The sequence below is a fragment of the Drosophila virilis genome, chromosome 3 (assembly GCF_030788295.1).
Source record: "Drosophila virilis strain 15010-1051.87 chromosome 3, Dvir_AGI_RSII-ME, whole genome shotgun sequence".
Taxonomy (NCBI): Eukaryota; Metazoa; Arthropoda; class Insecta; order Diptera; family Drosophilidae; genus Drosophila; species Drosophila virilis.
In genome coordinates, this window is record NC_091545.1 from 12,988,194 (window position 1) to 13,014,885 (window position 26,692).

The 26,692-nt window shown below is 42.0% G+C and overlaps 5 protein-coding genes across 15 annotated transcripts; 4 read left to right on the forward strand and 1 right to left on the reverse strand.

The window, feature by feature from the left end:
- The first annotated feature begins 3,067 nt into the window (after positions 1-3,067).
- Positions 3,068-6,713, forward strand: PGRP-LA (Peptidoglycan recognition protein LA). 3 transcript variants are annotated; one of them, XM_015175803.3, is made up of 5 exons: positions 3,068-3,446; positions 5,216-5,464; positions 5,515-5,750; positions 5,858-6,064; positions 6,457-6,713. In XM_015175803.3, the coding sequence occupies exons 1-5, from the start codon at positions 3,158-3,160 to the stop codon at positions 6,598-6,600; spliced, it is 1,125 nt and encodes a 374-aa protein (XP_015031289.1). In that variant the 5' UTR covers positions 3,068-3,157; the 3' UTR covers positions 6,601-6,713. The 3 variants fall into 3 exon arrangements, with proteins under 3 accessions (XP_015031289.1, XP_002047344.1, XP_015031290.1); XM_002047308.4 differs by lacking the exon at positions 3,068-3,446 and adding an exon at positions 4,613-5,122 and having other exon boundaries at positions 6,457-6,709; XM_015175804.3 differs by lacking the exon at positions 3,068-3,446 and having other exon boundaries at positions 5,323-5,464; positions 5,527-5,750; positions 6,457-6,709.
- A 1,703-nt stretch (positions 6,714-8,416) lies between these two features.
- On the forward strand, positions 8,417-16,089 carry PGRP-LC (Peptidoglycan recognition protein LC). Of its 8 annotated transcripts, none has more exons than XM_015175808.3 (5): positions 8,417-8,693; positions 10,588-11,610; positions 12,998-13,222; positions 14,616-14,755; positions 14,819-15,247. In XM_015175808.3, the coding sequence occupies exons 2-5, from the start codon at positions 10,782-10,784 to the stop codon at positions 15,197-15,199; spliced, it is 1,575 nt and encodes a 524-aa protein (XP_015031294.1). In that variant the 5' UTR covers positions 8,417-8,693; positions 10,588-10,781; the 3' UTR covers positions 15,200-15,247. The 8 variants fall into 8 exon arrangements, with proteins under 8 accessions (XP_015031294.1, XP_015031298.1, XP_015031295.1 ...); XM_015175812.3 differs by having other exon boundaries at positions 8,418-8,693; positions 12,998-13,165; positions 14,819-15,246; XM_015175805.3 differs by lacking the exons at positions 14,616-14,755; positions 14,819-15,247 and adding exons at positions 13,594-13,721; positions 13,791-14,264 and having other exon boundaries at positions 8,420-8,693; positions 12,998-13,165.
- A 383-nt stretch (positions 16,090-16,472) lies between these two features.
- PGRP-LF (Peptidoglycan recognition protein LF) lies at positions 16,473-18,299 on the forward strand. Its single transcript, XM_002047311.4, has 4 exons — positions 16,473-16,892; positions 16,960-17,108; positions 17,241-17,625; positions 17,678-18,299. The coding sequence occupies exons 1-4, from the start codon at positions 16,751-16,753 to the stop codon at positions 18,124-18,126; spliced, it is 1,125 nt and encodes a 374-aa protein (XP_002047347.1). The 5' UTR covers positions 16,473-16,750; the 3' UTR covers positions 18,127-18,299.
- On the reverse strand, positions 18,025-26,489 carry UGP (UDP-glucose pyrophosphorylase). 2 transcript variants are annotated; one of them, XM_015175207.3, is made up of 8 exons: positions 26,268-26,489; positions 20,751-20,937; positions 20,603-20,694; positions 19,680-20,026; positions 19,402-19,627; positions 19,206-19,344; positions 18,730-19,139; positions 18,025-18,661 (listed from the first exon to the last, which is right to left on the reverse strand). In XM_015175207.3, exons 1-8 carry the CDS (start codon positions 26,292-26,294, stop codon positions 18,554-18,556), a joined length of 1,536 nt encoding a protein of 511 aa, XP_015030693.1. In that variant the 5' UTR covers positions 26,295-26,489; the 3' UTR covers positions 18,025-18,553. The 2 variants fall into 2 exon arrangements, with proteins under 2 accessions (XP_015030693.1, XP_015030691.1); XM_015175205.3 differs by lacking the exon at positions 26,268-26,489 and adding an exon at positions 24,631-24,887.
- Positions 20,935-22,730, forward strand: LOC6623755 (uncharacterized). Its single transcript, XM_002047313.4, has 2 exons — positions 20,935-22,033; positions 22,102-22,730. Exons 1-2 carry the CDS (start codon positions 21,596-21,598, stop codon positions 22,582-22,584), a joined length of 921 nt encoding a protein of 306 aa, XP_002047349.1. The 5' UTR covers positions 20,935-21,595; the 3' UTR covers positions 22,585-22,730.
- Positions 26,490-26,692: the final 203 nt, after the last annotated feature.

A 26,692-nucleotide genomic window follows, 5' to 3' on the forward strand; every position in this document is an offset into this window, starting at 1 on the left:
GTGAGAGGGAGAGTGAGAGTAGTTCTATCTATCTATAGACCAATTCATATTAAAGTTAACTTAACTCATTTGTTTGCCAGCCACGACCCCAACACCAACCTAACGCTCAATGCTTTCCGGGCAAACAAATCGCTAGCAATTTAAAGCGTGCTGCCAAGCAACCAACTTGCTACTTATGCAGAGCAGCAGCGAGGCAGGGAGGGGACGGTGGCATGAAGGGGGAGCGGGGGTTTGGGGAATGTGTGCTAATGTAGTTTATGCCCACAATTTAGCATTTCGAACGCACGCAGCTGCAGTGAATCGCATAGGTTCGCCTAATTTGCATATTGTCGGATGCAATTGCATTACAGAGCGTACAAAGCGGGAGTTGGCTGGCTGGCGGCGGTTGGGGGTGTGGGAAAGTGGGAGGTGGCGCTATCTAATCAATTGGCTGTTGTTGTGCGTTAATGAAATGAACCGTTTCATCTGGCCAAAGAGCAGCTGGCTGAACACACCAAGCATATCTATAAAAACGAAGTGACTGGACGAAAGTCTAGACTTTTGCCATAGTGCAAACAGCTCACTAATTACTCTGCATATGAAAATGTAATTATGTATGTTGAATATAAGTAAACATGTGGCAAGCAGCCACAAAGAGCTGCAGAGTCGAGGTTAGACCACTGACAGCAACAGCAGCAGCAACAGCAGCAGCAGCATGAACAGCAACAAGCTGGCAGGCAGCAGGCGAGGCACAAGCTTCCAAGCTGTCCAAGGTGGCAATTATTTAAGAACCTGAAACGGCACACTGTGCAACATAATTAAATACATGCTTAACATGTCCAGTCTTGCCGAAACTGGCCAAACGCCAACTCTGCACCCAACGTGCCCCGATCAGCTCCACTTGCTCAGTAGCTGGACGTGTTTATTTTTAAATTAAATGTTCGAAATTTAAACAGAATTATGAAATATTTCAATGGGTAGCAGGTAAGTTAGAAAATTGCATGATCTGATTAAAGCTGTGCTAAAAACAAAATGAAATTTGTATATCAAAACTTAAATAAAACTCTTTGCACGCAAAGCTGAAATCTAGATAAAGCTTAAGCGTTTATTAAAAAAAAAAAAGAGAAAAATATTTAATAACTTTTCACTTAACTAAAATCCAATCAAGTTTAATGATATTTTATTTTATTTATAGCCTGAAAACAGATTATCAAGAGATAAGAATATTTTTTTCCATCAAAAAAACAAATATTAAATATTTAAAATTGTATTTTATTAAAAGCTGAATTAAGTAGAGCAATAGCAACTTGGGCTCTGGCGTTGCAGACTGAAGTCCATGAGTGCCACGCCCCGCACAGCCTTTGCGTTGCCAACGGTGGAACTTAAGTATTAGCAGACCTTGTGACAGTTTAAATTTCCAAAGCGACATTCTCTGTAGTTGTTGCGGTTGCATATTTCTCATAATTTTCATTTTTTATTTTCTGCTTTTTTTTTTGTGCTGGCGGAAACACAACGAACTGCCAAATGGCCAGCGCAAAGCGGAAGAAAAACTAAAACAAATGTCAGTCGTAGTTGACGCGTAGCCACCGACCAACCGAGCAGCGCGCCACTTGGTGCACCAGCCCGCAACTCGCACCCAACCCGCTTCGGCGGCAGCTTCAGGCAGCCAGCGAAATGCAAATGTCATTTGCAGTTGACACTTGACTCAGCACTTCGCACTGTCCTAGGGCACTTTGGGGTTTTCACCTGCGACGGCTGCTGCTCCAGCGCCAGCTACAGCATCCAGTTGTTGGCACAATGGTCGCTACACACCCGCACCACATAAAGAGGTTAAATAAAAAAGGAGCAGAGGTGGATGAAAAAAAAAAAAAAAAAAACGGCTACTAAAGTCAGCTGAACAGGAACAAAGTCGTGGCCCCATTGGGGAAAGCGGCAGCTGGCGCGTCCACGTTGTCGTCTTTATGGAGCGTTCTCGTGGTCGTCATTAGGAGGGCATGCGTCAAAGTATGCGCTTTGTTGTTGCTGCCACTGCTGCGTGTTAATAGCCCCCCAACCGTGGTAGACGCCGACATTTGCATGACTTGACACACGAGGCGGCGCCAGTAGGGCGTGGCAAGTCAAGTGTTGCGTCTGACGTGCGAGGCGAAAGTGAATGAGAGTTAGTGCATGAATTGGATGCAGTTGCATTTAATGTGAAACAGAGCGATACTATTTAAAGCTGATCAAGAATTCGCCTATCAGCCTTAATTATATAATTTAAAAATTTTATCAAATTAATTAAAACTCAAAATTCTAGTTTTAAGATTTTTTATTTTCTTGATTTTATTTTACATAGCAAAAGATTTCAATTGTTTGACGCGGCGTATGATTAATAAATACGCGCTACTTATAAGACGCGTTGGCCATTTTTTGAACTAGCGAAAGCTTTCTTCGCAGCTTTTGCATGTGCCTGATTAATTCAAACAATAGATGGCGCGTTTGTTGCCAATTATGAATAACAATAAAATGTGATAGCGGCTTTCTCTTATTACAAAATACTTTTAAATGCGCCAAAAAATTAAAAAAAAAAAGACTTAAAGAATGGAAAAAATATAATAGTTAAAGAAAAACGCCATTTAACATTTATTTAATTGATAACAAATATCAATTAAAAGGAATCCCCACTGGCGGATAAAAAATGCCTTTAAAATTTATTTACATTTCTTATCTTATCACAAACCCATAAACAAATATCTAAAAGTTCAGAGCTCGCCTTCCTAATTTGCAGTAACAATAGAAATATAATAACAAGATTTACAATAAATACTCAAATACTATAAAATTTCTATCAGCCCCAGACCAAAGGTCATTACAGATGGTATGCATCCAGTTGAAATAATATATGTACATATGTTTCGACTTACAACTGTTTTAGCCGCTGGCCAACAAAACAGTTCAAATTGGCTGAGATTTATATATTTAAGTGAGGGCCTATTTCCGATACAAATACATTTGCCAACTAATCTGAGAGAGCGCACTCGCAGCGGACACTTTTTTCTATACATATTATATACTGCACCAGCGGATCTGTTGAGTTCAACTTCGGGCAGTCGCTGTTTGGCTTGACAATTGAACGGCACGCAGCTCGCAACTGACTCCGGAAACAGATAAGCTTCGCTTTTGGCTAAACTACGGCGACATGTACACACCGCAGGGAGCGCAGGAACAGACCTCAGGAGAGACAGCGCTGTGGACAGGGCACGGACGTCAAGGCGGCCCCGGCAACCAGGGCCTGAACAATCATACGTTTACTGCATCGTCCACTTCTACGATGACCATGCCGCAGAATATCTTCACAAATCCAGCCATACAGCCCTCCAGCGTGATCAACCTATCCAATTCCACAGACGTGGTCATTGGGCCCATGACACAGTATCAGGGACCGGTCAGCATATACTACATGGATGCCAGCATGCAGACAGCTGCAGGTAAGTTGCCAAAAGGTGAGCCTAGTTTAAGAGCAAGTCAAATATTATCAAAATATGGAGTTCTTCAAGCAAATCTTCGATTCTAAATGTACAATAAAGTTCATCGAGAATTCATTTGAATACTATAAATACCTTTTTTGCGGAAAGTACAAAAAAGCTTTTATTTTATATTGTATGCAACAATTTGCATAGCTTAACAGAACTTTATGCATTTTAAGTACCCATTTAAAATTGTGGGAGGAACGCAAACGCAACCAAACAGTTCACATAGGTGAATGGCTTAAGGGAAAGCTTTATTTTATACCCTTAGATGGGGGAATATAACTATTAAGCAAAAGTTGTAACGCTTAATTTTTGAATAGAGCGAAAGGCCAAATATAATTGTTTAAACAAAAAAAAATGCTCTATTGTATACATTTTTAGTTTTTTTGCAAGCTTATAATTTATGCTTATAAATTATTCAACTATGTCCGATCGCTATTCTCATATGTGTTTGTATATTTGCTCGAAGAGCGATTTCTGCCTGGGTTTTTTTCTTGCTCATATCTTGTGCACCCTATAGGCAGCTATTCAGTCTTGTTTTTATAGAGTTGCATGAAAAGATCCATTTATCTAAGTGGAAAGTCAACTTTGGACAGCGCCAAGTAGTTGATATGTGCTAACACCCGGTTCCAGGTAATACAGCTGTACAAATACATGCAGAGCACCTTCACAAACACTCTGATATGACCCATAACACGAGCTAATACCGAGATATTCCCAATACAAACACACTGCGTGAGCGGCCCAACAGAAGCGCATTTCGAATGCCAAACGCCGCGCAGTGCGCATACGTCATGTTGTCTGGCGACGCGCGCCGCAATTAAAAACAGACTCGAAAAATTAAAAACAAAAGAGACAAAGACAAAAACACAGAGAATGAGCAATGAGCAATGAGATACAAAAGTGCAAAACAAAAAAAAATAGGTAGCAGAAAACACAAGAGTGTAAACGATATGGCAATTCCGGCAAACAACAACAAAGCCCGGCAAAGCATGACGCAGCCAGCAAAGTCGCACTTAAACATGTCAACCCAAGCGCTTGTAGGGCAGCGCAGGGCAAACAGTGTCCACTTGGCGAGCTGTCCGATTACCAGCAACGCTTCGCGTCGCGACGACGTCGTCGCCAGTTGTTTCAGTCGTTCCAGTGACGGGTTCAGGTGCGGCAGTTGCGCGCGCCAATCGTCCAGCGCTCGTTTATCGGTCAAAGGCGTCTACGTGCCACTGTGGCAACAAGCTCTCCGCATATGCTATTCGCGGCATTTGCAGCTATTTCAACAACAATTGCCGCGAGCATTGATTAACTTCATTTCGCCGCATTAGTCACATATTTGACGCACAAAGCACAACAAATTAGACTTAATTTACTTATGCGTAAGCAAAAAGTTTCTAACAGCAACAAATTAAAAGTGTATTTGTGTGTGTCGATAAACGCGCATGTGTGCGTGTGTGTCTGTGTGCGTTGTGTGTGCGAGTGAGAGTGTTTGCTTCTGTTATACAAACACTAACCGTTATAATATATATAGAGCAATCGCCCGCCCGCCCGCATCATGAAACTATTGCTAAAAGTACATTCCGAGCGCACCGCGCGCAATCGTCGCACGCCCGAGCGCACCTTCACAGCGTCGCCAGCGCCAAGTATGTAGTGTATAAGTCAGAACTAGAGCTGCACACTGCCCGCTTTCTGCTCAGTAATAAATCAATCATCATCATCGTCAACATTATCCACAGGAATCAACAGCAACAGCGGGAGCAGCAGCAGCAGCAGCAGCACGAGCAGCGACGCGGGTATCGGGGGCAAGCGCAGCCGCGGTAGCTCCAGGTCGAGGCGCCTGACCCGCAACACGCTGCTGCTGAGCGTGCTCGTCCTTTTGGTCCTTATCACCGCCATTGTCATTGTCTATGTGGAGCTGAGCCGCACGCGTGGCGAGCTGCCGAACAAGTCCATTTACTTTGGCAATACCTATGAGGATGGCACGTGTAAGTGGGCAACAAATGCGACCGCCATAGCCTATTCACATGTTATGCAGTTCCAAATCTAGGAAATGGTCATCTGGTCATCGAGCGTGTACAGTGGGGCGCCTCGGATCGCAGCAGGCAGCTGACGATGCCGCTGCAGCGGCCCATACCCTATGTGCTAATCACGCACATTGGCGTGCAGTCGATACCCTGCGTCAATCTCTACAAATGCTCCATCAAAATGCGCACCATACAGGATTCGGCGATTGCGGAGAAGAACCTACCGGATATACAGTCAAATTTTTACGTAAGCAGCCGACATGCACAATTCCCTGCACGTTCCGGCGACTAACACTTTTGGACATTTCGTTTTCCGCTTGCTGCTTACGCAAATTGTGTTGATATTTCGACCAGGTTTCCGATGAGGGCAACATTTATGTGGGTCGCGGCTGGGACTGGGCCAACACGTATGCGAATCACACACTGGCCATCACCTTTATGGGCGACTATGGCCGCTATCAGCCCACCGCCAAGCAGCTGGAGGGCGTGCAATTCCTTTTGGCCCATGCCGTGGCCAATCACAAATTGGATTTGGACTACAAGCTGGTCGCACAAAATCAGGTGAGCACTCTACACCCATTCATCCTACCTGTTTTATCCAGCAAACAGCCTTAGATACTCTATTTAGGCTATCAAAGCTTAAGAAGAGATTTGAGAAGAGAATACAAATAAGAAATTTAATCTAAGATGAAGTCTGTCCTAATTGAAGCTAAACTATTTCTTTCTTGTGCTTCTTCCTTATTATTACTATTATTATTTACTTTTTGTCTGATTCTTTAGTTTCTTAAGATATATATTACAAATATTTAAAGAATGTTGCTTATTAGCTTCAAGTTGTTTCTAAAATCTCTTGAATAGGTTCCTAAATTCCGGCCAATTACCAAGCGTTTCCTACAATATTTTCTGAATTGTGTTTGAAGTTTGTACTGACTGACTAATTCTCTTCTTTGTAGACCAAAAGCAGCAAGAGTCCCGGCATCAATGTATACCGTGAGATTAGCAAATGGCCGCACTTTTACGGCTGCAACATGGAGCAGGCGCCCAAATGTGGCAGCGAGCTGGGCATGACGGCTGCCTCCTGGAACGGTGGGCAATAACTACAGACTTTAAAAGAACTCTTAGCCTTAACACCAATACACACAACACACACACTCGCACACACACACATTACTGCATCTTACAAGTAAACCAAATAAAAAAGTCAACGTAAGTTTTCGCTTCTTGTTAAATATTCAGTTATATTTGTTCGGCCTTAAACCGGTTCGAAGGTGTGTGCCTTACAGGTGTTTTATTTATAGAGTACGTCTCCTCAATCTCAACTCAGACAAAGCTCTCTCTCTCAAACTCTCTCTGTCAGAGTCTCTCTCTTAAATCTCAAAAGCTGTATTGTTTATATTGCGCTGCGTTCGAAAGCTGGAAATTCCCAAGCGGGAAACAAAAACCTATCAGCATATACAGACGGGTTGTATGTAAGTCTATATATGTATATATATATATATATATGCATGCGGTTAGTACAACATCATTATCGACAGAACTTGTAGTCGCTTTTTTATACATACACACACACACACACGCACACACTTGCACTATATTGATGCTGTTTAAGTTGTTGTTATTGTTTTTTGTTGTGTTTGTGAGTTAATTAAAAGCTGTATATCATTTGGAACCATTAAATTTCCACTGATAACTAAAAAGCACAGAAAAAAAAAAAAACAACAAATATCAAACCATTATTGTTGGGTAAAACTCAAACTAAATAACGGAAGCCTGGAAGTTTTTACTGAGTCAGATTGAAAAGCTTTTTCAAGTGATCTGCTTGTCTGATTAACTAATGACCTATGTTAACAAATGCTCAAACACTTATCAGCGTTTCCCCTACTTCAAAATCAATGCAATGACATAGAGATTAAATCCCAATCTTAATAGGAATCAACTGATAGTTGACTTTCGGGTACAAGTGAACCTTAGCAAAGCTAACCCTAACCATTTCCTAGCTAAGAGATTGTTTAATATTTTATAGATCATCAATGCTAATTGATAAAGGTCACTTTCTTTCGCAAAAACTTTGGCTGTCTAGTCGAATATATTAAAAAACTGCTCACCAAAAACAAACAAAACAATTCGTAGAATTCTTTAGCCCACACTCCGCATAGCATCTGTCGTTGTGCATTTTTGCCGTGTGTTTGTGATTTTTTTGTTGTTTATAAGTTGTGCAAACAGCGGAGAGAAAAATACGTCTAAATATAATCAAAACGGTAGAGACCTAAGCGGGCTGGGAGAAAGAGCAAAAGCTAGCCGCAAAAAATCATTAAAATTTGAGAAATAACTTTAAAAAATTCAAAAAACCCGAAATCAAAAGCAAAGCAAACTCCCGCTAAATAACATAAGTAAGATGGAGAACAGGTTCGCACAGGAGACTCAGATCTATAATGAACAGAACCTGAGTTGGGCTCTCCAAATATTTAGGGTTTTCCTTTTGGCCAAGAACCTGTTTGAATGTGGAACAGATGCCAACCAAATGGAAAATCAACTAGGCATAACTTGTTATTGGGCATTAAATGCTAATTATGCCTGCCAGGCAGGTATGTGCACCAAACTAGAACAAGGTTTAACTAAGCATTTAGAAATTTTCCCAAAAACAAGAATGGCTCAGCACTAACTCAGAAAATATTTTGGAAAATCCAACAGCAGTTGGCCACAGGAAAATAAGCGAATACGCATTTATATATTCAGCTTTGGGCGTTGCGAAGAGATTCTAAAGTCTAGCCGCCTCTCTCGAACGGGCGCTCACTTGCCTGCACACTATCTCACTCTCTCCCACTCGCTCTTACTCTGTTTCACTGTCTGACTGACAGCAGCCGCCAACGCTCTAGGGTATTCGGCTCGGTGACTCGCATCGCGATTTGATCGCCGCTCAGTTGATTGGAGCCTCTCGAACGCGTCGCTGCTCGGTGAATTGAATGTGGCATGCGCTTACCTTAAAAAATATATAAACCATATACATATATAGTATTTATACGTATAGTATACAACCTTTGTTTAAAAACATCAACCAAAATATTACGTCGCTAACGTTTTATAGTGTGCAGTGTAATAGTTGTTGATAAGTTGGTCTGAATTGACTTTTGTGCACATTTATTCGCCGTTGTTCCGTCGGAGATCGGCGCACGGATGCCTTAAATTGACGGTAATCAAGCGTATAAAATAAAGTTAGCAGCGCAAGCACAATAAATTAAGCGCCTTATATTTTACGGAAGCAGCGAAACATGTTTTGGAAAGTGTGGAGCAAAAAATAATGAATTGAAAATAATTATGACAAAACAAATGCCAAAAGAAAAAGTACACAAATTGGAACGAAAAAGTGCATCAAAAGAAACAAAGATTAAAGCTGACTTAAACTAGTGTTGGAAAGTGTTAAAACAAGAAAAGGATTATTCGCATGAATATACAAAACTGATAAAATAAATAACGACCCATAACTAAAACTGTGTGCACATAAATTATCAAGACGAAAGAGGCGCAAATAAACCAAGTCATATAGAAAATAAAAAAATAAATAAAACTAAAAAAACACGATTCATTTGCGCCAAGCAATTCCCATTCAATGATAATTGTTAACACACATGAAACAGTCAAGCAAAACTTGGTAATTGCAGTGTTGTTGTTGCCGTTTTTTTTTTCGTTGTTGTCTAACACAGACACACGCACACACAAACACACCCAGAGAACAGTTGCTGCATGTGTATAAGTGACAATGGCCGCCGCTTAAATGCCGGTTTGCGTGTATTGGTGCGCTCAGAGACGCAACGCGATGTCTCCGTGCGCTCGTTTTCTTGTTGTTGTTGTTGTTGTTGTTGTTTTATTCGTGTAGTTGTTATCTGGAAAGTGCGCTCAGTGCGAATTTTGCGGGAACGACAACGACTGCCTTATCGCACTCAGTCCGAAGGCCCAGCTGAGCCCTCATTTTATTGCCTCATTCGGAGAATGCTTCGATTTCGCAATGAAAGAATTTGATTGTTAGCCCACTTCCACCTGGAGAGTGGGGATCAGACCAAATGCTCCAAATCTTGGATAACAATGGTCTCATAATGCTAAGATATCAACTCGTACTTGCTCAATCAATTTGAGCTTTGCTCTTCGCATTAATTTATAGCCATAGCCTTTTAAGTGGGCAGCTAAATTCTCGGAATGCATTTTACAAGCTCAAAGCGTAAATGTTTGTAATTAGCATAAGTCATGCGCCATAACAGCACCTTCGGTCTGGACTGATCGCTAAGTCACCGAAAGTCACAACCAGCAGACTGGAAATATACCCTTTCATTCATTTGACGCATGACTTTGGAATAGTTAAACATGTTTTAGAACACATTTTTTAGTATATTAATTAAAACATTTTTTGTACTGCATTAGGGGTGCACTTAATTTTTTAAATGTTAGGAATTGTTTTTGAGAATGCATTTGATGACGAATAATTGAACTAAACAATATGTGAATCAGCTGCAAATCAAGAAATATAAAATGCTCAATTCATAATGACTTAGAGTTTTAATTGCTCATAACCTGAAGCCGGTTTCTTGAGCATTCTATTTGAATTGTAAGCATTTGCTGCTTACCAGGCAATATAAATCAAACAAGCCTGTCTGTTTATTAATTTTATAAACGCAAATTAAGCGGAGACTGAATTACATCTGCATATTATTTACATATTCATATAATATATATAGACATATATATATTCCCACCTGACCTCTTTTGCTTATCAATAATACAAACAAATTTAAGCAGACCTTAAAACTTTTACAAGCTGCAATTATATAGAAAGTGAAAATAAAACAATAATCAAACTAAAAGTCAATTAATAAGTGAAAAATTTGTCTGAGCATAAAAACACAGAAATTTTTAATGAAATAAAATTGCAAAAGTTGATACAATTTTAAAGTAATTAAAAATTGCATTAAACCTAGCAAAACGCTGCAATGACAAAATGAAAAGATAAAAAATACAAAACACTGACTGTTGTATTTTATCGTTTGGCGCAGTCATTATCAACATTTCAAGTGAAAAAGTATATTTACTTTCAGATGCTCATGATGTGATGTTTGCCTAGAGAGCTGGCCGGGCCACCAAAAACATCAAAACGTTGCGAACAAGTTATTCAGTCAAAATGTTACGACAGCGATGCAACAGCTACTAAGAGTAGCACCCAGGTTGACAGAAGAGGAAACGTTACAAAACAAAAGCAATCACAAATAACAGAAACCAAACAGTGCCAAAAATGTATTGCGACAATGGAACGGAGTTAGGCACGAGCACAAATTTAAATACACACAGCATAAACCGAAGCAGCGGCAAGAATTGCAGCACATCCTCAACAGATTCGGGCGTCGGTTTGGTTGATAATGCAGTTACAATCAAGGCGGGGTCAACGACCAAAGATAACAATAGCACGACAAGCAGAAAATGTGAGGAAACAAAGGAGAAGTCCGAGCCGCAGGCGGTGGCGGAAGCAAATCCCCAACGTATCAGCATTGAGGTTGAGGCAACAGTAAACCTCAACAAGCCAACAGCCAATCGGTCGAAGAAATCATCACCCGCAGTCTCAATACGCAGTACGACGATCTCCATCGTGTCTATCGATGAAAATGCCATCGATTCCAGCTGCATTGACAGCGACTCCGAGGCGGAAGCAGACGAGAGCTGCACGGTGCAAAAACTGGGCCAACAGGTCACCTACCCGCCACACAGTGCCGAGCTGACGCAGCTCAACAAAGGACTAACGGTGATTAGTCGACAGGTGGTGCCCAGCACTGGTGAGGTGCCATCGCCGCCCACAGCACCCGATATCGTGGCCAAGCAGCTGCTCAATGGCAATCTAAATCTGGCAACGCCAGCAACCCCATCCTCGCCGCAGCAAATCGGCAGCATTGCGTTGACCAACACTACAGACGTTACTTTTGGTGATAAACACTACTACGAGGGACCTGTCACGATACAACAGATCCTGATCGATAGTCGCGAAAAGTGGAAAACGCTCGATGGTGAATCGGGTGGTCAGGATAATCCCGGTTTTAATCCACAGTCAACGTCAAATGGCAACGCTTCAGGTGAGTTTAGTTGAGAGAGCATTTAGAGTTGGAGAGATAGTATTTCATATATGTTATATTTTACTTTGTTGTCGGTCTGTCTGGTTTTATTTATACTTCGCATTCACCTTGGTTCACTTATTTGTTTTGTTTGGCGGTCTGTGGCTAATGCTCAACGCGTGTAAATAATATTTTTTTGTTTACTGAGAGCGTTAACAATATCGCCATGGGTCAGACATTTTGAAAAATGTATGGGAAGCAGAGAATTCGGGTATACACACTTTCAGAAAGATGTGTTAAATGCTAGTGAATGGAAAATTAACATTATTCTCATGTTGTAATTTATAGCTGTGCTAAAGAGGTTCCGACTCGATTATATATAATACAAATATAATATAATATAGTAAAATTATAATGCTTCGTACTCGAATGGATAATATTGTATTTACAACTATAGTTTTTGTAAAGAAAGTCAAGGTCAGTTCAGTAATTATTGTGATTGCGCATACGCATCGTGTGCCGAAGATATTGCGCATACGACCGGTTGCCGTAAATCAGTCAAACGAACGGCATACACAGCCCACTCATGAACAAACAAAAACAATGGCACCTGGCAATTGTTTACTCGAATTGTTCTCACAATTCCCATAATTAAAGATCGAACCAAAGCAACAACTGCAAATAAAATTGAATATGAATTCCAGCTAATTAATTGGCTCAGTCTTGCAAGCCGCACAGTTCAACTAGTTAATGTCACTAAGCTAGTCGGTGTTTCCCCTAAGCTAGGGTATAGAACTCGGATCAAAGTCACGTGCCTTGCCCAGCAGGGGGACTTTTTTTTTAGTATTATACAATGTTCATTAATTACTTTCTCCAACACGAATAACAAGTGCAAATTCTAGCACGCACTTGTTGTATTTACCGTATACTATATAGAGCACAAAAAAAAAGAACCGAGCTGTAAGAAATGGCATTTTTATTTTGCTGCGACTTTTGCAGTAGCTAATGTTCCGTGGTCGCAGAAATGTCGAGGAACGCGTTGAATTACTGTCTTTTGTGTCGCGGGCTAGTCAAGCGTGATCTAATCATTTGCGAAGCTGCATGTGGGCGTGTCTGTCACGCCCATTGCAGTGGTTTAAGCCAGCAGCAGCTGCAGATTATCCAAATTTATCCCAATATCGTCTGGCGTTGTGATAGCTGCCTTAAACAAACCCAAAACAATCAACAGCTAAGTGAAAGGCTGGAACAGTGCGTCAAGCAGCATGAGAAACGTTTGCAAATATTAGAACAGAGCTTAGCGAGGCGTGAGTGTCCAATATATTTATACAGAAGTCATATTTTTTGAATATGTGGCAACAAGTTGCACGTGCAATTAGCTTATATTTTTTTATATATATTTTTTTTTCAGGTGCCAAATTAAATGAGTCCTGCAAGGAGCCTGTGATTTGCCCGTTTCTGTCACATACAATCGGCCGCAAAGCCGTTGTTATAACATCAGCCTTTGCGATTTTAACGTTAGTCTTGATCGTTATACTGGCAACCACCACAAATCTCTTTGGCAAGACGTTAAATAAAAGTAAGCTTGGTGATGGCGACGATTCCAGACAAAATATTCCAATCAATTCAACAATAGGTACAGTTTTGTCGCTTTTCTATGTGTTCGAAAACGCTTTCAATTTAAAATTTGGTGCTTGCTATTGGCGTACTTCCCCTCACATTTTACTCTTCTATTCTATTCTACTCTATTATTTTATTATTTTCTATTTCTGTTTAACAAGCGCAAATGCGTACAATATCATGTTGAAACTATATAACAATCTACTAAAAAAACGCGTCTTATATTTAAACGCATCTCCAAATTATCGGTGAATACGGGGAACTGTACAGAGTTTAACAGTGTTGAAAAGTGCTTCGAACTTAAAGTGTGCCCTTAGTTTGATTGAATGGAATATGAAAATAAATAGTTCTTAGTGTTTGAAATAATAATTAATAATCGTGCCGCAGCTACTCTGGAGATGCTTAGTGTTGAGCAATGGGGTGGACGGCAGCCGAGAAAAGCGCTCACAAACCTTACGTTGCCCGTACATCGTGTCATCATATCGCATACCGCCGCCGAGGGTTGTGAGTCCCGGGTAAGCTTAACAGCTCCTCTTCAAGCCACAGGCCACTTTCAAATTCAACAATATTCCGTTCGTTTAAAGGATGTGTGTGAGGCTCGCGTGCGTGTTGTACAAAACTTCCACATGGACGGATGGAATTGGGATCATATTGGCTACAATTTTCTCGTTGGGGGCGATGGAATGGTCTACGAGGGCCGTGGCTGGGATTCTCAGGGAGCACACACGCTGGGCTATAATAGCGACAGCATTGGCATCTCCTTTATTGGCACTTTCATCAAGATTCACCCGACGGACGAACAGCTTCAGGCGTGTAAGCTGCTACTTGAGGAGGGTGTGCGCCTGAAAAAGCTGGTGCCCGATTACAAGCTCTACGGGCATCGGCAACTGAGCGCCACCGAGAGTCCCGGTGAAATTCTATATAGTATCATACAGACTTGGCCGCATTGGACAAAAAAAATACCCACAACATAGTTGATATATAGAATAATGTGATGATAATAATAATTTGTATTTTAAGTGAATGAATAAAGTTGGTAGCTTATTAAAATAAGTTGTTTGCCGTAAGGATCAGTTTATTTTCATGTATTAATTTCCCTCATAAGCACTTTCACTACACTAAAACTCATGTCACATAAATTTATATCGCGTCTTTCATACCTGTGCCGTTAAAAAAGTGTTGTGCAGTGTTGAACAATCAATTGGCCAAAGCCATGTTGAGTTGAATGGAATATGAAAATATATAGATATACTCGTAAATATCAATATATACTTATGATGCACGTATGTACTTATATATACCTACTCTATGCACGCTTCTATACAATTTACTCACATTTGTGTGTCTGTATGTGTTGTACAATCACATTCCCTGCCAACTGACCCACTAACCAAGGCCTCTTTGTGCAGCTATCGATGGCAGCGAACTAGTGTTGGTCAGCATTGATGAGTGGGATGGTAGAATGTCGCGTCCGACTCTCGAACCCCTAAAACTGCCCGTGGATCGTGTTATTATAGCACACACCGTAACTGAGGGCTGTGATACGCTGGTGAGTGCATCTGAATGTGGATTCGGTAGAGGACACCTTTTTTTAACCTAAAATTTATGCCAGGATGTGTGCTCTTATCGCGTACGAGTCATGCAAGCGTATCACATGGACATATTGGACTGGGAGCAGGTCGGCTACAATTTCATGGTGGGTGGCGATGGACGCGTCTATGTGGGTCGCGGCTGGGATTACATTGGAGCGCACACCATCAAATACAACAGGAGCAGCATTGGCATAGCCTTCATTGGAAGCTTCGATAAGATAAATGCAACGGAGCTGCAGCTGCGGGCCTGCCAGTTGCTCCTTGCGGAGGGAGTGCGCCTCAAGAAACTTACGCCGGATTATAAGATCTACGGACATAGGCAGCTGCTGGCCACACAAAGTCCTGGCGACAAGCTTTACAATATTATCAAGACCTGGACACACTTTGCAAAGACAACTTAGATTTCCCCTTTTTTATTGTTAACCAAGTGTATTATTATGGTATTTTATTTTAATAAACAAAAGAATAACTCAAGTAAAAGGCGGTTTGTTTTGACACGCCTTCTACATTGCTTCACCCACTTTAACCTTCTGTATACTCTATATATATTTATCAATATGACTAACTATTTTCTCTTGCACCTATTTTACAGATCAGGACAATATTGGTGGTGGCTTGGTCTTGAGATTTGTGCCGCGTGCTGCCTGGCTGGCCCAGCCACCACAGAAACAACTACCCGACCTGGCTCTGCCTGTGCCCATGGTCATATTATTGCCCACAAACTCAGAGAACTGCAGCACCCAGGCGCAGTGCGTGTTCCGCGTACGCTTCCTCCAGACCTTCGACATTGAATCGCAGCAGAAGGATGACATAAGCTTCAATTTTCTCATTGGCGGCGATGGCAATGTCTATGTGGGCCGAGGCTGGGATGTGGTCGGCGCCCACATGCACGGCTACAATACGCGCAGCCTGAGCCTCGCCTACATTGGCTCCTTTCGGCATCAGCGCCCATCATCGAAGCAGCTCAGCGTCACCCATTTGCTGCTCGAGCGCGGCGTCGAGCTGGGCAAAATATCGTCAAACTATAAGCTGGTAGCTGCCAGCACATTGGAGCCAACAATTACTGAATACAACGCGGAGCTGTTGTATCAAAGCTTCGCCAATTGGACACACTGGACAACGGCAGCCTAAGCTATCCAAAAATAATTGAAGTCATGACTGGTTTTGTTTTTCTCTATTTGATTATGTGGCATATTTCCCTAAGCTAGTAGACGTAAGCTTTCAATACAAAATTGTGATATTATAAAAAAACAAAAAACAAAAAAATTATGATGAAATTATGAATAATGAATTATACTCTCTTATTTTTAACTCACCCTAATCGTCAGTTTTGTTCGTTTCGAACGGGTCCGCAATACGTGACTTAGTTCGAAATATTGTTTAGCGCTTGGTTTATAGATCACAGACACAAATGCGCTACAGAATATAATATTAGTTTAGGCTCCACCTACCAGAGAGTCGAGAGAGTAAAAAACACATACAAATATATATGCTAGTCATCGAGTATCAGCTCTAAGAATACCCTAAGCATAGCTAGAATTAGAATTTAGAATTCATATTTAAATTCAAACAATGTTTACTTATGCTCGCCCCATGAATTATTGTCCGCTGCCCCTAATTGGTAACACTCTTTCTTACAGATCACTCACTATAAACAGCCTTCTTGGTGCAAAAATACAGGGTATAACCGTGAACTTTCAAAACGAACCCGACAATTAAACACGCGCCTTGACAAAAGCTCACTGGCACGCAGCAGCTGCTGTTGCTGCGCACTTCCATGCGGGGATTTTTCTGCAGACAGCGGAAAAAAAAAACAACATAAAATAACAAACAGCACTCGTAATTTGCGGTTGATCATCAACTCGCTTTGCTCGGATTCAGTTAACAACGGGCAACCGGCTTGACAAGACAACAACGCTGCGATCTCTGGAAATTTTTGGGCGATTGTCGAAATGAAGATACAACAATCTGTGCCGGGCATCGAAGATCAAGCGGCGAATACAAATGTGAAACAGCTGCGCGGTCTAATATGGATGTGCGCCATTCTCTTGATATTGGTAGCCACAACTGCCGCCTACTTTGTGTGGCTGATGAGTAAGTACCTCTATCTATCCAACAATAATGCCAGCTTATACAAGCTCCACATATGTGAAATCCGCAGGCCAAAACAACGAACTGGCTAGCAATTCTTTACGTATACTCGATCGCAGCGAGTGGCTCGGGGAACCACCGACCGGATTCACGCTGCTAAGAACCCCCGTATCTAATGTAATAATACATCACACCGCCACGGAGGGATGCGATACAGAGGTGTGTACCTTCGATAATCTGAAAAAAAAGATCACATATTTCATGTCCGGGTTAATGAGATATTTTATTATGCATATTAATAACTTGTTTACTTGAAGTGCGACTTAAATTTATGGATTAAATTCCTTGCAGGACGTGTGCATCTATCGTATGCGCATGATACAGTCCTTCCATATGGCCTCCCTTGGCTTTACGGATATTGGATACAACTTTCTGGTCGGTGGCGATGGAAAAGTCTATGTGGGCCGCGGCTGGCACGCACAAGGCCAGCACATCAATGGATATGGGCCCGTTTCACTTAGCATTGCTTTTATTGGCACCTTTGGTAATGAGGCGCCACCGAATCACCAAGTGCGTGCTGCCAAACGACTGATGGATGAGGGCGTACGATTGCATAAGCTGCACCCGGATTATCACATCTATGCACACAGGCAGTTGAGGCCCACTGAGAGTCCCGGCCAGAAACTGTTTGAGCTGATGCAGCATTGGCCACGCTGGACCGAAGACGTGACCGCGCGTAAGCTCCATCTATCACTTGTCTAAGCCGTAAAGCCAACGATTTGTTTCAGTACGCAGACTCAACAACGCGCCGCTTAGGTTTGTTGCACGTGCTGCTTGGCTAGCTCAGCCAGCTTTGGAAGCGCTGCCCCCCTGGACGCTGCCTGCCAAAAACGTACGCTTTGTGAGCACCTCAACAGAGTCCTGCGACACGCAAGCATCGTGCACTTTTAGAATGCGCTACCTGCAAACCCTGCACATTGAAAGTTTCGACAAACAGGACATCAACTACAACTTTGTGGTGGGCGGCGATGGCAGCGTTTATGTGGCCAGAGGCTGGGACGCCAGCTGCGAGTCGGCCTCCACAGATGAGCCGCCATTCGATGGACTCATTGTGGGCTTTTTGGGCATGTCCGAGCCCAGTACAACTCAAAGGAAAGTCGCTCAAGAACTGCTGGCTCAGGGCATCAAAATGGGCAAACTGGCAGAGGATTATCAACTGAGAGATGAACTGAAATAGAAAAAAAAAACTGTACAAACGCCCTCGCATTTGCCAGTGCCATAGAGCAGGGTATTCATTCCGTGTGGTCAACCAAATATTATTTTAAATTAATTTATAAATACTTTACGTTTGCTGCGCATATCTCGATAAATAACAACTTTTTCTTTAGATATAAATATGCCTTTATTAAATTTTTAACAGCTTTGCGATATTTAAATTAATTTTGAAAGCACATTGCCAATTATGTAAATTTCTTGTTCTTCAAACTTAACTATGTACAATTATATATGATGCGGCTTCACTAGATTACACTTTGTGCTTACAACAATTGGCTAAATGAAACTCGTAATTTGGAACTTTGAACATGGCTACTACATAAACTTAGTTAATTACGCTACAGAGATAACGACAGATTCTGGCATATCACATATGAATTATTTATACATTAATGATCCAAGATGCGCATATTGCCAGACACAATTTTGTTCTCCAGTATGGCGCCAGCGGGTATATCGATACGATCACCATGATTGGCAATAATAATCACAGTGCCCTGCAAAGTCAACGGAGAAATTGAGTGAGAAGGATTATATGCTTGAAGCTGAATGTCTGATTACTTACGCGCAAGGAGACGCCGCGACCAAAGGTCACATCGCCGCTGACCGTCAAATGATCCAGTTCAATAATATCGGGTATATTGGCGAAGCGACCCAAGAACTCCTTGACCTTGGAGAAATGATTCTCGCCCAGTTTCACAAGCGGCGTGGTGGGGAACATGCGCTGCGGCGACATCACCAGGCTGCCATTCTTAAGCGTATACAAATTCGACATGACAAGCAACAGATCAGACGATTTCTTCACGGGCAAGAAACGCGAACGGGGCACATTGATGCCGATGGCGCCATCGAAACACTTCATGGCCGCACCCACCGCCGTCTCCAGCTGAATGACGCGTAGACCATTCTCCAGTGTCTTGTTGTTTACAATAATCTCCATGTTGAGCGTGCGTTCACGCAGCACACGGTCGATAGCTAAATAAAAAAAAGCAGCATTTTAGGCACTATTTTGGATCGAAAGCTTAAAAGCAGGCTAGTTACCCGACAGATTGGCCCAAATGTTGTTGGTATTGAAAAACTTGAAGGTCTTGACAGACTTAAAGTCATCCACATGCTCTGGAGGCACCTGGGCGATTTCCAGCAGGCGCAACTTGTTCTCCATTTGTATGAGCGTGCCACCCTACAAAGGAGAGAATATGTATTCACACACAAAACAGTTTTGCTGCACTGGAGCCACCTTGACATCAGCACGGGTCTTGTCGGTGACCTCCATGACGAACTCGAATGGCGTGCTGGCGCGCTCCTCGCCCACCAGCTTGTTGAGTATGTTCAGATCGACGGTGGCGCCTAGATTGTCAATGTTGGACAGGAAACAGTATTCCCGGCCCTCGCCAATGAACTTCTTCAGCAGACCCGAGTTACGGAAGGTATCGTAGAAGTCACCGTGACCAGGTGGATACCAGCTAAAAGTGAAAGGCATTAGAGAGCAGCAAATTTGGACAATAATATACTCACGCCTCCATGTCCTTTTCCACATCGAAATCCTTGGCAACCGGCAGGAAATGCTCGCGACTGATGCGTGGAAAGCAGCTCTGGTTGAAGGTGTGTATCTGCACGCGGAAGCCCTTGTACTTGCGCACAATCTTTTCCGTGTCCTCATCCGTATTGAAGGAGTTCATCAGCACCAGCGGCACATTGGCATCGTATGTCTTATTCAGATGCTCGATTTGCTGCACCGTCAGATCCAAGAATGTCAAATCGGAACGCACAGGTATAACACTCTTGGGTCCATGGCAACCCATCGAGGTGCCCAGACCACCATTCAGCTTAATGACCACCAGTTTGTCCAACATATTGCGAATCTGCATTATGCATTAGTTACAAAATATTAATTGCAGCTCTTTAATATATTTTTTTAGGGTTAGCACAAAAGGATTTGTTAGGCTGCATTTGGAATTAGATACATCGCTAGTGCTAAAAGAACCAAAGCAACAACTAGTTAAACAAACAACTAAATAAGCGTTCCAATAGCCCATATTGATTAAGTATTGAGCAGAGAGCGAGAACAAGTGAGTTCGACAATTAAGCGCCAGAGAGAAGCGTAGAAGTTGAGTAAAGAAAACGCTTTTACCTCATTCTATTCATGATATGTATGTATATATATGCAGACATTAGCCATAGGACAGCCATTGCAACAATAACAACGGCAACAATGAGTACAATTCAGTGTTCAAATCAAAGTACACGAAATATGAAAAGATTAAAAAAATATATATATATATAATATGTCTATGTACATAAGAAAGTTATCATTAGGTTAAGTTGGATTGTTGAGGTAGGCGCGCGTTTTTTTTATTTATTGTTTTTTTTTTTTTGAGGAATATACCAGGGCCAGCAAACCTTTAAAAGGTCACTCAACTTTGGAAATCATAAAATACCTGCTCGTTTTTGGGCGACTTGAGATTGGAGTAGTTCATGACCGCATTTTCGGGCAGCTTTTGGATTTTATTCCAATCCAGCGCTGGTCCCTCTGCAATGATACCCCTCGGTGAGTTATAAGTAGAATTTAACAAGTTAAAAATTTACCCTCTTGCAGGAAGCGACCAAACAGATCCGCAAATCGACCCATTTCAGCTTGGAGTGCTGGTCGACGAGCCGGTTCCGTGGTCTGCAGCAGACGATCCACGTCGTTTTCCAGCAGACGCAGTGCATCGCGCTTGGTTACCTCATGGAACTCCTTCGAATCGGATGGGGCGCGCTGATGGCCGCGCATCTGGAAAAAAAAAAAAAAAAACAAATATTCAACAACTGTTCAAATACACTGTAAGAAATTGCGGCAAGCAAACGATTAAACGGCCTACCAAAGCGCAACAAGCTAAAAGCGCTCAAGTGACAAAAGTTCCAATAACAACGACGAATACAAGACGTGACGGTCTGCTAGACCGAAAGATAGCCTATACCTATCTCGGAATTGTCGTATTTACTTATTCCCAACATAAATAATCACGTTGTCGTTATGAAAATCGCATAGAAAGGTGATATTTCGGAGTAAAAAGTGCAATGATAGAGTAAGAGAAAGTTAAAGATTTCAGAAATAAGACAACGGGAGTGAGGAAGGATATGGGACAATGGGAGAGAAAGAGATATAGTGATAGAGAGAGAGAGAGAGAGAGAGAGAGAGAGAGAGAGAGAGCGCACGAGACGGCGGCAGTGTGACCGAGGCGGAGTGAGTATAAGCTTGTAATAAATGAGAGTCGAAAGCTAGTCAAAACTCTGTCATACCCTTTACAAAAATTATTAATGGGTATTGGATATAATAAGACAAATTGTTGTTGCTCGCGTAATGCGTGCCTAGGGCAATTACAAGCTTCGCCTGGCAGCCAGACGAGCGCATCTTCGGCGCTTTTGGCGACAGTTTTCCTAAGACAGTTATGGCAAGACGTTGGCAACTATTTGTGGGTCTGCTGCTGTTCAGCCTGAGCCAGCAGGCATCAGCTGGTGTTATGGACAATGTGAACGATGGCCTGAAACTGGCAGGAGAAATGTTTGGCATTAACACAGCAGCTGATGTGGCCAATCTGGTGGCCAAGGCCTTTTCCAGAGTGACAACGCGCAAGAAACCCGATCTAATGAGCGTGCTGCAGCAGGGTTTCGAAGCACAGCGAAACCAGCAGCAGGAAGAGGAGGAAGGTGATCAAGAGGAGCAGGAGAATGCACAGGAGTCGCCGCCCGTTGACGGAGACACACGTCGTCGACCCTTGCAGTTCAGCAGCGTTCAAATGCTGACCAACATGATGCGCATGATAGGCTTCGATCCGCGCAAGCTGGGTGCACTGGCTCTCAATGCAATTGTGATGATTGCACAGGCGGTAAGTCTGCTAACCATACAATTCGCTAATTCCCCGTCCCTAATTCTTACTCTAATTCTCTTTCACAGATTGGCAGCACAATAATGCAGGCGACACGTGGCGGCGGCGAAAGCAACGCTGACACTGGACCCGAGGCGCTCTTCGAGCCCAACGAACATCAGCCGCGGGATTTGACACCCGGCAGCCCAATAGATTGGTTCCTGAAACGTCCCGGCGCACATACACAGCGCATGGTGCGCCGCATCATGGATCGCCAGCTGCCCGAGTACATTGTGGACATGATTGAGTCCAAGGAGACACCCGATGGCAATGAAGCCGCCTGCCTGAAGCTGCTCATGTGCAAGAGCTCGCCCATCATTTGGGGCATGCAGAACTCGCTTAAGAAGCGCTTGGCCGGCGAGCCCGAGGAGTTCGACGAGCAGAGTTACATGAATGCAAATGCATTCTTTAAATATTTGCCCAGTTTGGATGAGTTCAAGGAGCATGGAGCGGGCTGTGAGTCCCGCTTTGCCAAGTACTGTCCACGCAATGCAACATTGGGCAAACCCTAAAGAGTACCCAAGAATATTAACCCATCAACCCAAAGACGCAATTTTTTATATTGGCATTTAGTTTTAAGTTCTAAATAGTTGCATCAATAAATCAATAAATTGTTTTGTAATTAGCCTGAGATTCGCAACAAGCGATAAGCCGGGCCTAATGTTCCATGAAACGACCTCTAAGCTACTAGTATATAATCTATATTATTATATGATCTGTTTACTCTACATGTAACACCCAACTATGCCTGGCTGGCATTTTGTCAACCCCCCGACTTTGTTTTGGATTATACGCTATCATCATGATAAGCAGCCTCTAGCAAGCATTCGGGTTGTACTCATGCTGACTTCATTGACGCCACGACGCGGTGACATTCCTGAGTGTTAGGCCCCCAATATTGAAATAGTGCTGCCCAATCATGAAATCGATATTAAAGGTATGCTATAAATACTTAACATAAACGCCATCAATTACGAGATTAGTGTCGAATTCGCGAGATGACAGCTAATAGCTAAATGTTTGTATACGACAGACAAGTTAATATATTTCGCTATAAGAAAACATTAGCGCATCATTTTCAGATTTTTCCTAAAAAAGGGCTTTCCAAAACATATAGGCTAAATTCTATTGTTATTTCACAATTGAGCCAACATTGAGAATCGTTAGATAAACATAAGCTAAACTATTATTAGTCAGGCAATTGCTTATCAAAGCTGGTTATCAATAAGGTTTATGGCCATATATTAATGATTTGTTAAATATGCAATGACAAAAATTTTAATTTTGTTGTGTAATTATTTGCCAACTGTGCATTGACATTCAGCAAGGTTGCAAAGCCCTCAACAGATGCCGGAGTCAATGCTGGCTAGCTAGCTGCTCGTTAACTGGGCAAAACGCAAATCAATCAGGCTAAAATATATCCAAATATTTGCAGCAAATGTTTTCTCAAGTTTTAACTTTGGCTATTTCAATGATACTGCGCGCTGGCGCCATCTAGCGTTCGGAATCGCGTGCACGCATCAATTAAAACTGACAATTCATGAAAAGATGTATATATATTTATATAAACGAACGTATAATTGCCATAATCGTTTTTCCAACTGATGGCGCACAAAAAACCAATAAAGTTCGCAGTTATTAAATGAAAAAGCATGAGACACGCCTTCTGTTGGTTTATTTATAAACAACGCCTAGTCGAGTGATAAGGCAAGTGTCAGAGGGCAGGTGTTTGAACTTCAGGAAGGTCAACTGTCCAGATAAGTAATATGTCGACGATTTCTGGCTGCTTGTTTATATAAATCAACATGCACACATAATATGGTATATATATGTTTAGAAGGCTTGCAACGCAATGTGTTTAGCATATTTATTAACCTGCAGTAGCTGCACGTAAGCCCCACACCTGGGAGCTACAACATATTAGATGATGAAAACAACTCCCTTTTTATTTGTTTAATTGCCTGGCAAGCTGGTATTTTAATTGGGCCTTTTTGGGAAGATCATAAACTGATGATCATGCCAAATGGAAAGGTGACAGACCCTTGCCGAAATATTTATATTTTAGCAATTGTAATAACTTGATATCTGCCTGGCGCGTGTGATCTAAACTCTTTGAACTTGGCTTTTTGGGCAGCAAGCATTATCAAATAACCTGGATGCGGTAATTAAAGTAATTTCAAGGTTATTTGCCTGACAACTGATGCAAAATTGTCGTTTAGATAAGATTGTTACAAAGAAACAGGAGTGTATTGTCGTTGCTAGTCAGAGAAAATTGCCAGCTGTAGCCTATTTTTATAATTTAAATTCTTGGAACATGGAACAAAAGCAAGAAATCATGTTGAAGTTGTAAAAGCTAAAAGGCGCTGAATTCTGCAGCTACATTGCTGATAATGATAAAACGTTACATAGATAATAACTTGCCCATGAAGAGATATATAAGGCCATGTAATACGCTTAAGTAACTCAATAGGAATTTTCTATATTGTGTTAGAACTCTCGAACTGCACTTGGCCCAAATATCGCATAACACGGGCTCTCCAGAGGCTTTGAGAACTTACACCGGCGCGTTGCAGCAGCACATCAATGGGTCGTATGCCTGACGTCATGGTTAAAACGTAAGCAACTCTATTTAATGAACTCTTTTTTGTTGTTAGTCACTTTAAAACAGCTGTGTTTCCTTTTATTTGATTTCTGTTTCTAACCACTTGTTTCGTCTTTTTTTTTTGTTTTTAATTTAGCAACACAAAAGCGCGCTTGAACGGGCGAAGACTATTCCGAAGCTGCCGACAGCTCTGTTGGCGAACTTTGCGCGACGACTGTGCAATTGGAAATACGGCTAGAATTCAATATGAATTTGAATTTCAATACAATTTTCAAAGCGAGTACACAGAGAGCCTCAACAGCGGCGTCGACTGCGGCGGCGCGGCTGGCGTCGACTGCGACGTCGGCTGAGCGACAAGTGAAACAGCAACAAGTGATAGCGCGCCTCCGTGCGCCACTGTAAGTGTGTGTGTGTGTGTGTGCGTGTGTGTATGTGTGAGTGTTCTTGGGACAGCAGTAAAAATTAACTAAAAACAAGCAAAAACAAATTTTTAAGAATTGCGTACAAAGACATGAACATATCAAGTAGTAAACGAGCAGCACGGCAAGCACTTAATGAGCAGAGTGAAAAAGTGTTGAAGCAGCAGCAAAATGATGAGATAAGATTTCGTTTTCAACATGAATTTTAAATGCCCTTTAGCACTTTTGACACATAAGAGCGTAGCGTATTTAAGAACTTAAAAGCACATTTCACTGAACGTTCAACGTTCAACGAACTGATCTTCAATCAATTATGAACTGGTTTTCAAAGCTGTCAAACATATTCCCAATTCCCACAGTTTAAATATGTAAATGCTTCCTGAATCATCTAGACATAATGCGTTACAAGCCTTGTCACACAGTTGCAATGCCTTTCGCACAGCGCGCTCTGCTAGAAAAGGGCATCGGAAGGGGATAGGAAGGTTCAGTAAACGCGCGGAAGTGGAAAATATGCGGGGGCAGCGCTGTTTATCAGCCGACCGCCAAAGACACTCAGCCACTTGGCACACCCACATTTAACTGTGTCATGAATTGTCAGCAATTGCAGTGATTACCGTACTAAGTAGTTCTTATCAGCTAAAGAACGCTGCGTGCATAAGCTCATGCTAGTGATAAGAATATGTTATTGGATTTTTATTATAGTTGATTCTGATTTGGTAAACATTAGAATTTTTGGCAAGCCGTTCCATACACAAATATATGACATACATATATATATAAGTATATAAAGCACACGACAAATTAAACCCAATAACAAATTTGGGCAAAGACCCCCAAAAACTCTCACACACACACACACACACATACACACCCTCAAACGGCTGTGTACATAGCTATGTAGAAACATTTGTGTGTGCTTGGCGGCTAGGTCACTTGAAGGTTAACCTTAGCCGTGCAGCGCAGTGGGAAAACCCAAGCTGAAGTGCAACAACCGCCATCAAATGTCCGGCTATAAATAGAGAGTAAAAACCGGCAACAGTTGTTGCATTTACTGGAGAATTAACGCTGCATTTTTGCTGCACTCAATGAGAGCGTGAAAGAGAGGGACTGACATTCGTGTGCGAAGTGAGTGAGAGGGAGGAAAGAGAGCGATTGGATCAACAACAAAACTTACCTTGGCTTCTTGTGGCACATCCAACATTTTGCTTCAGTTAATTGTTTAAAATGAAAGCACCCACACAAATTTCCAATTTGAATTTTAAACGTATTTACTTAATTCAACAACAAGCAGAGTGCAAGATAAAATTAACCGAACAACGAGACCACACAACGCAAAGAATTTTAATAAACTGACAATAAAAACACAACAAGAGGAGCAAGAAAGATATTAAAGTGATGCCGCCGTTTGATTCTCTGATTGGAGAACGCTTTGAGCATAAAAAATAGAGATGAGACGCTAAAAGAGTAACCGTTTCAGAGTCACTGCGACTGTCGTAGGAAATGACACAGCCGAGGACATTTAGATATCTTCCAAATTGTATTGTAAGACTTCGAAATTTTCAAATTTCTTTATTTAAATTAAATTGCGAACGCAATGCT

Coding starts and splice junctions, on each gene's coding strand:
- UGP (XM_015175205.3), bottom strand. CDS start 24,678: ATGACGTCAGGCATACGACCCATTGATGTGCTGCTGCAACGCGCCGGT. Junction 20,027..20,602: donor AGTCGCCCAAAAACGAGCAG/GTATTTTATGAT, acceptor TGCATAATGCAG/ATTCGCAATATGTTGGACAA. Junction 18,662..18,729: donor GTCGCGGCGTCTCCTTGCGC/GTAAGTAATCAG, acceptor TTGACTTTGCAG/GGCACTGTGATTATTATTGC.
- PGRP-LF (XM_002047311.4), top strand. CDS start 16,751: ATGAAGATACAACAATCTGTGCCGGGCATCGAAGATCAAGCGGCGAAT. Junction 16,893..16,959: donor CTACTTTGTGTGGCTGATGA/GTAAGTACCTCT, acceptor TGAAATCCGCAG/GCCAAAACAACGAACTGGCT. Junction 17,626..17,677: donor GACCGAAGACGTGACCGCGC/GTAAGCTCCATC, acceptor GATTTGTTTCAG/TACGCAGACTCAACAACGCG.
- PGRP-LC (XM_015175809.3), top strand. CDS start 10,782: ATGTATTGCGACAATGGAACGGAGTTAGGCACGAGCACAAATTTAAAT. Junction 11,611..12,997: donor GTCAAATGGCAACGCTTCAG/GTGAGTTTAGTT, acceptor TTTTTTTTTCAG/GTGCCAAATTAAATGAGTCC. Junction 13,223..15,390: donor TCCAATCAATTCAACAATAG/GTACAGTTTTGT, acceptor CCTATTTTACAG/ATCAGGACAATATTGGTGGT.
- PGRP-LA (XM_015175803.3), top strand. CDS start 3,158: ATGTACACACCGCAGGGAGCGCAGGAACAGACCTCAGGAGAGACAGCG. Junction 3,447..5,215: donor CAGCATGCAGACAGCTGCAG/GTAAGTTGCCAA, acceptor CATTATCCACAG/GAATCAACAGCAACAGCGGG. Junction 5,751..5,857: donor ATATACAGTCAAATTTTTAC/GTAAGCAGCCGA, acceptor TATTTCGACCAG/GTTTCCGATGAGGGCAACAT.
- LOC6623755 (XM_002047313.4), top strand. CDS start 21,596: ATGGCAAGACGTTGGCAACTATTTGTGGGTCTGCTGCTGTTCAGCCTG. Junction 22,034..22,101: donor TTGTGATGATTGCACAGGCG/GTAAGTCTGCTA, acceptor TCTCTTTCACAG/ATTGGCAGCACAATAATGCA.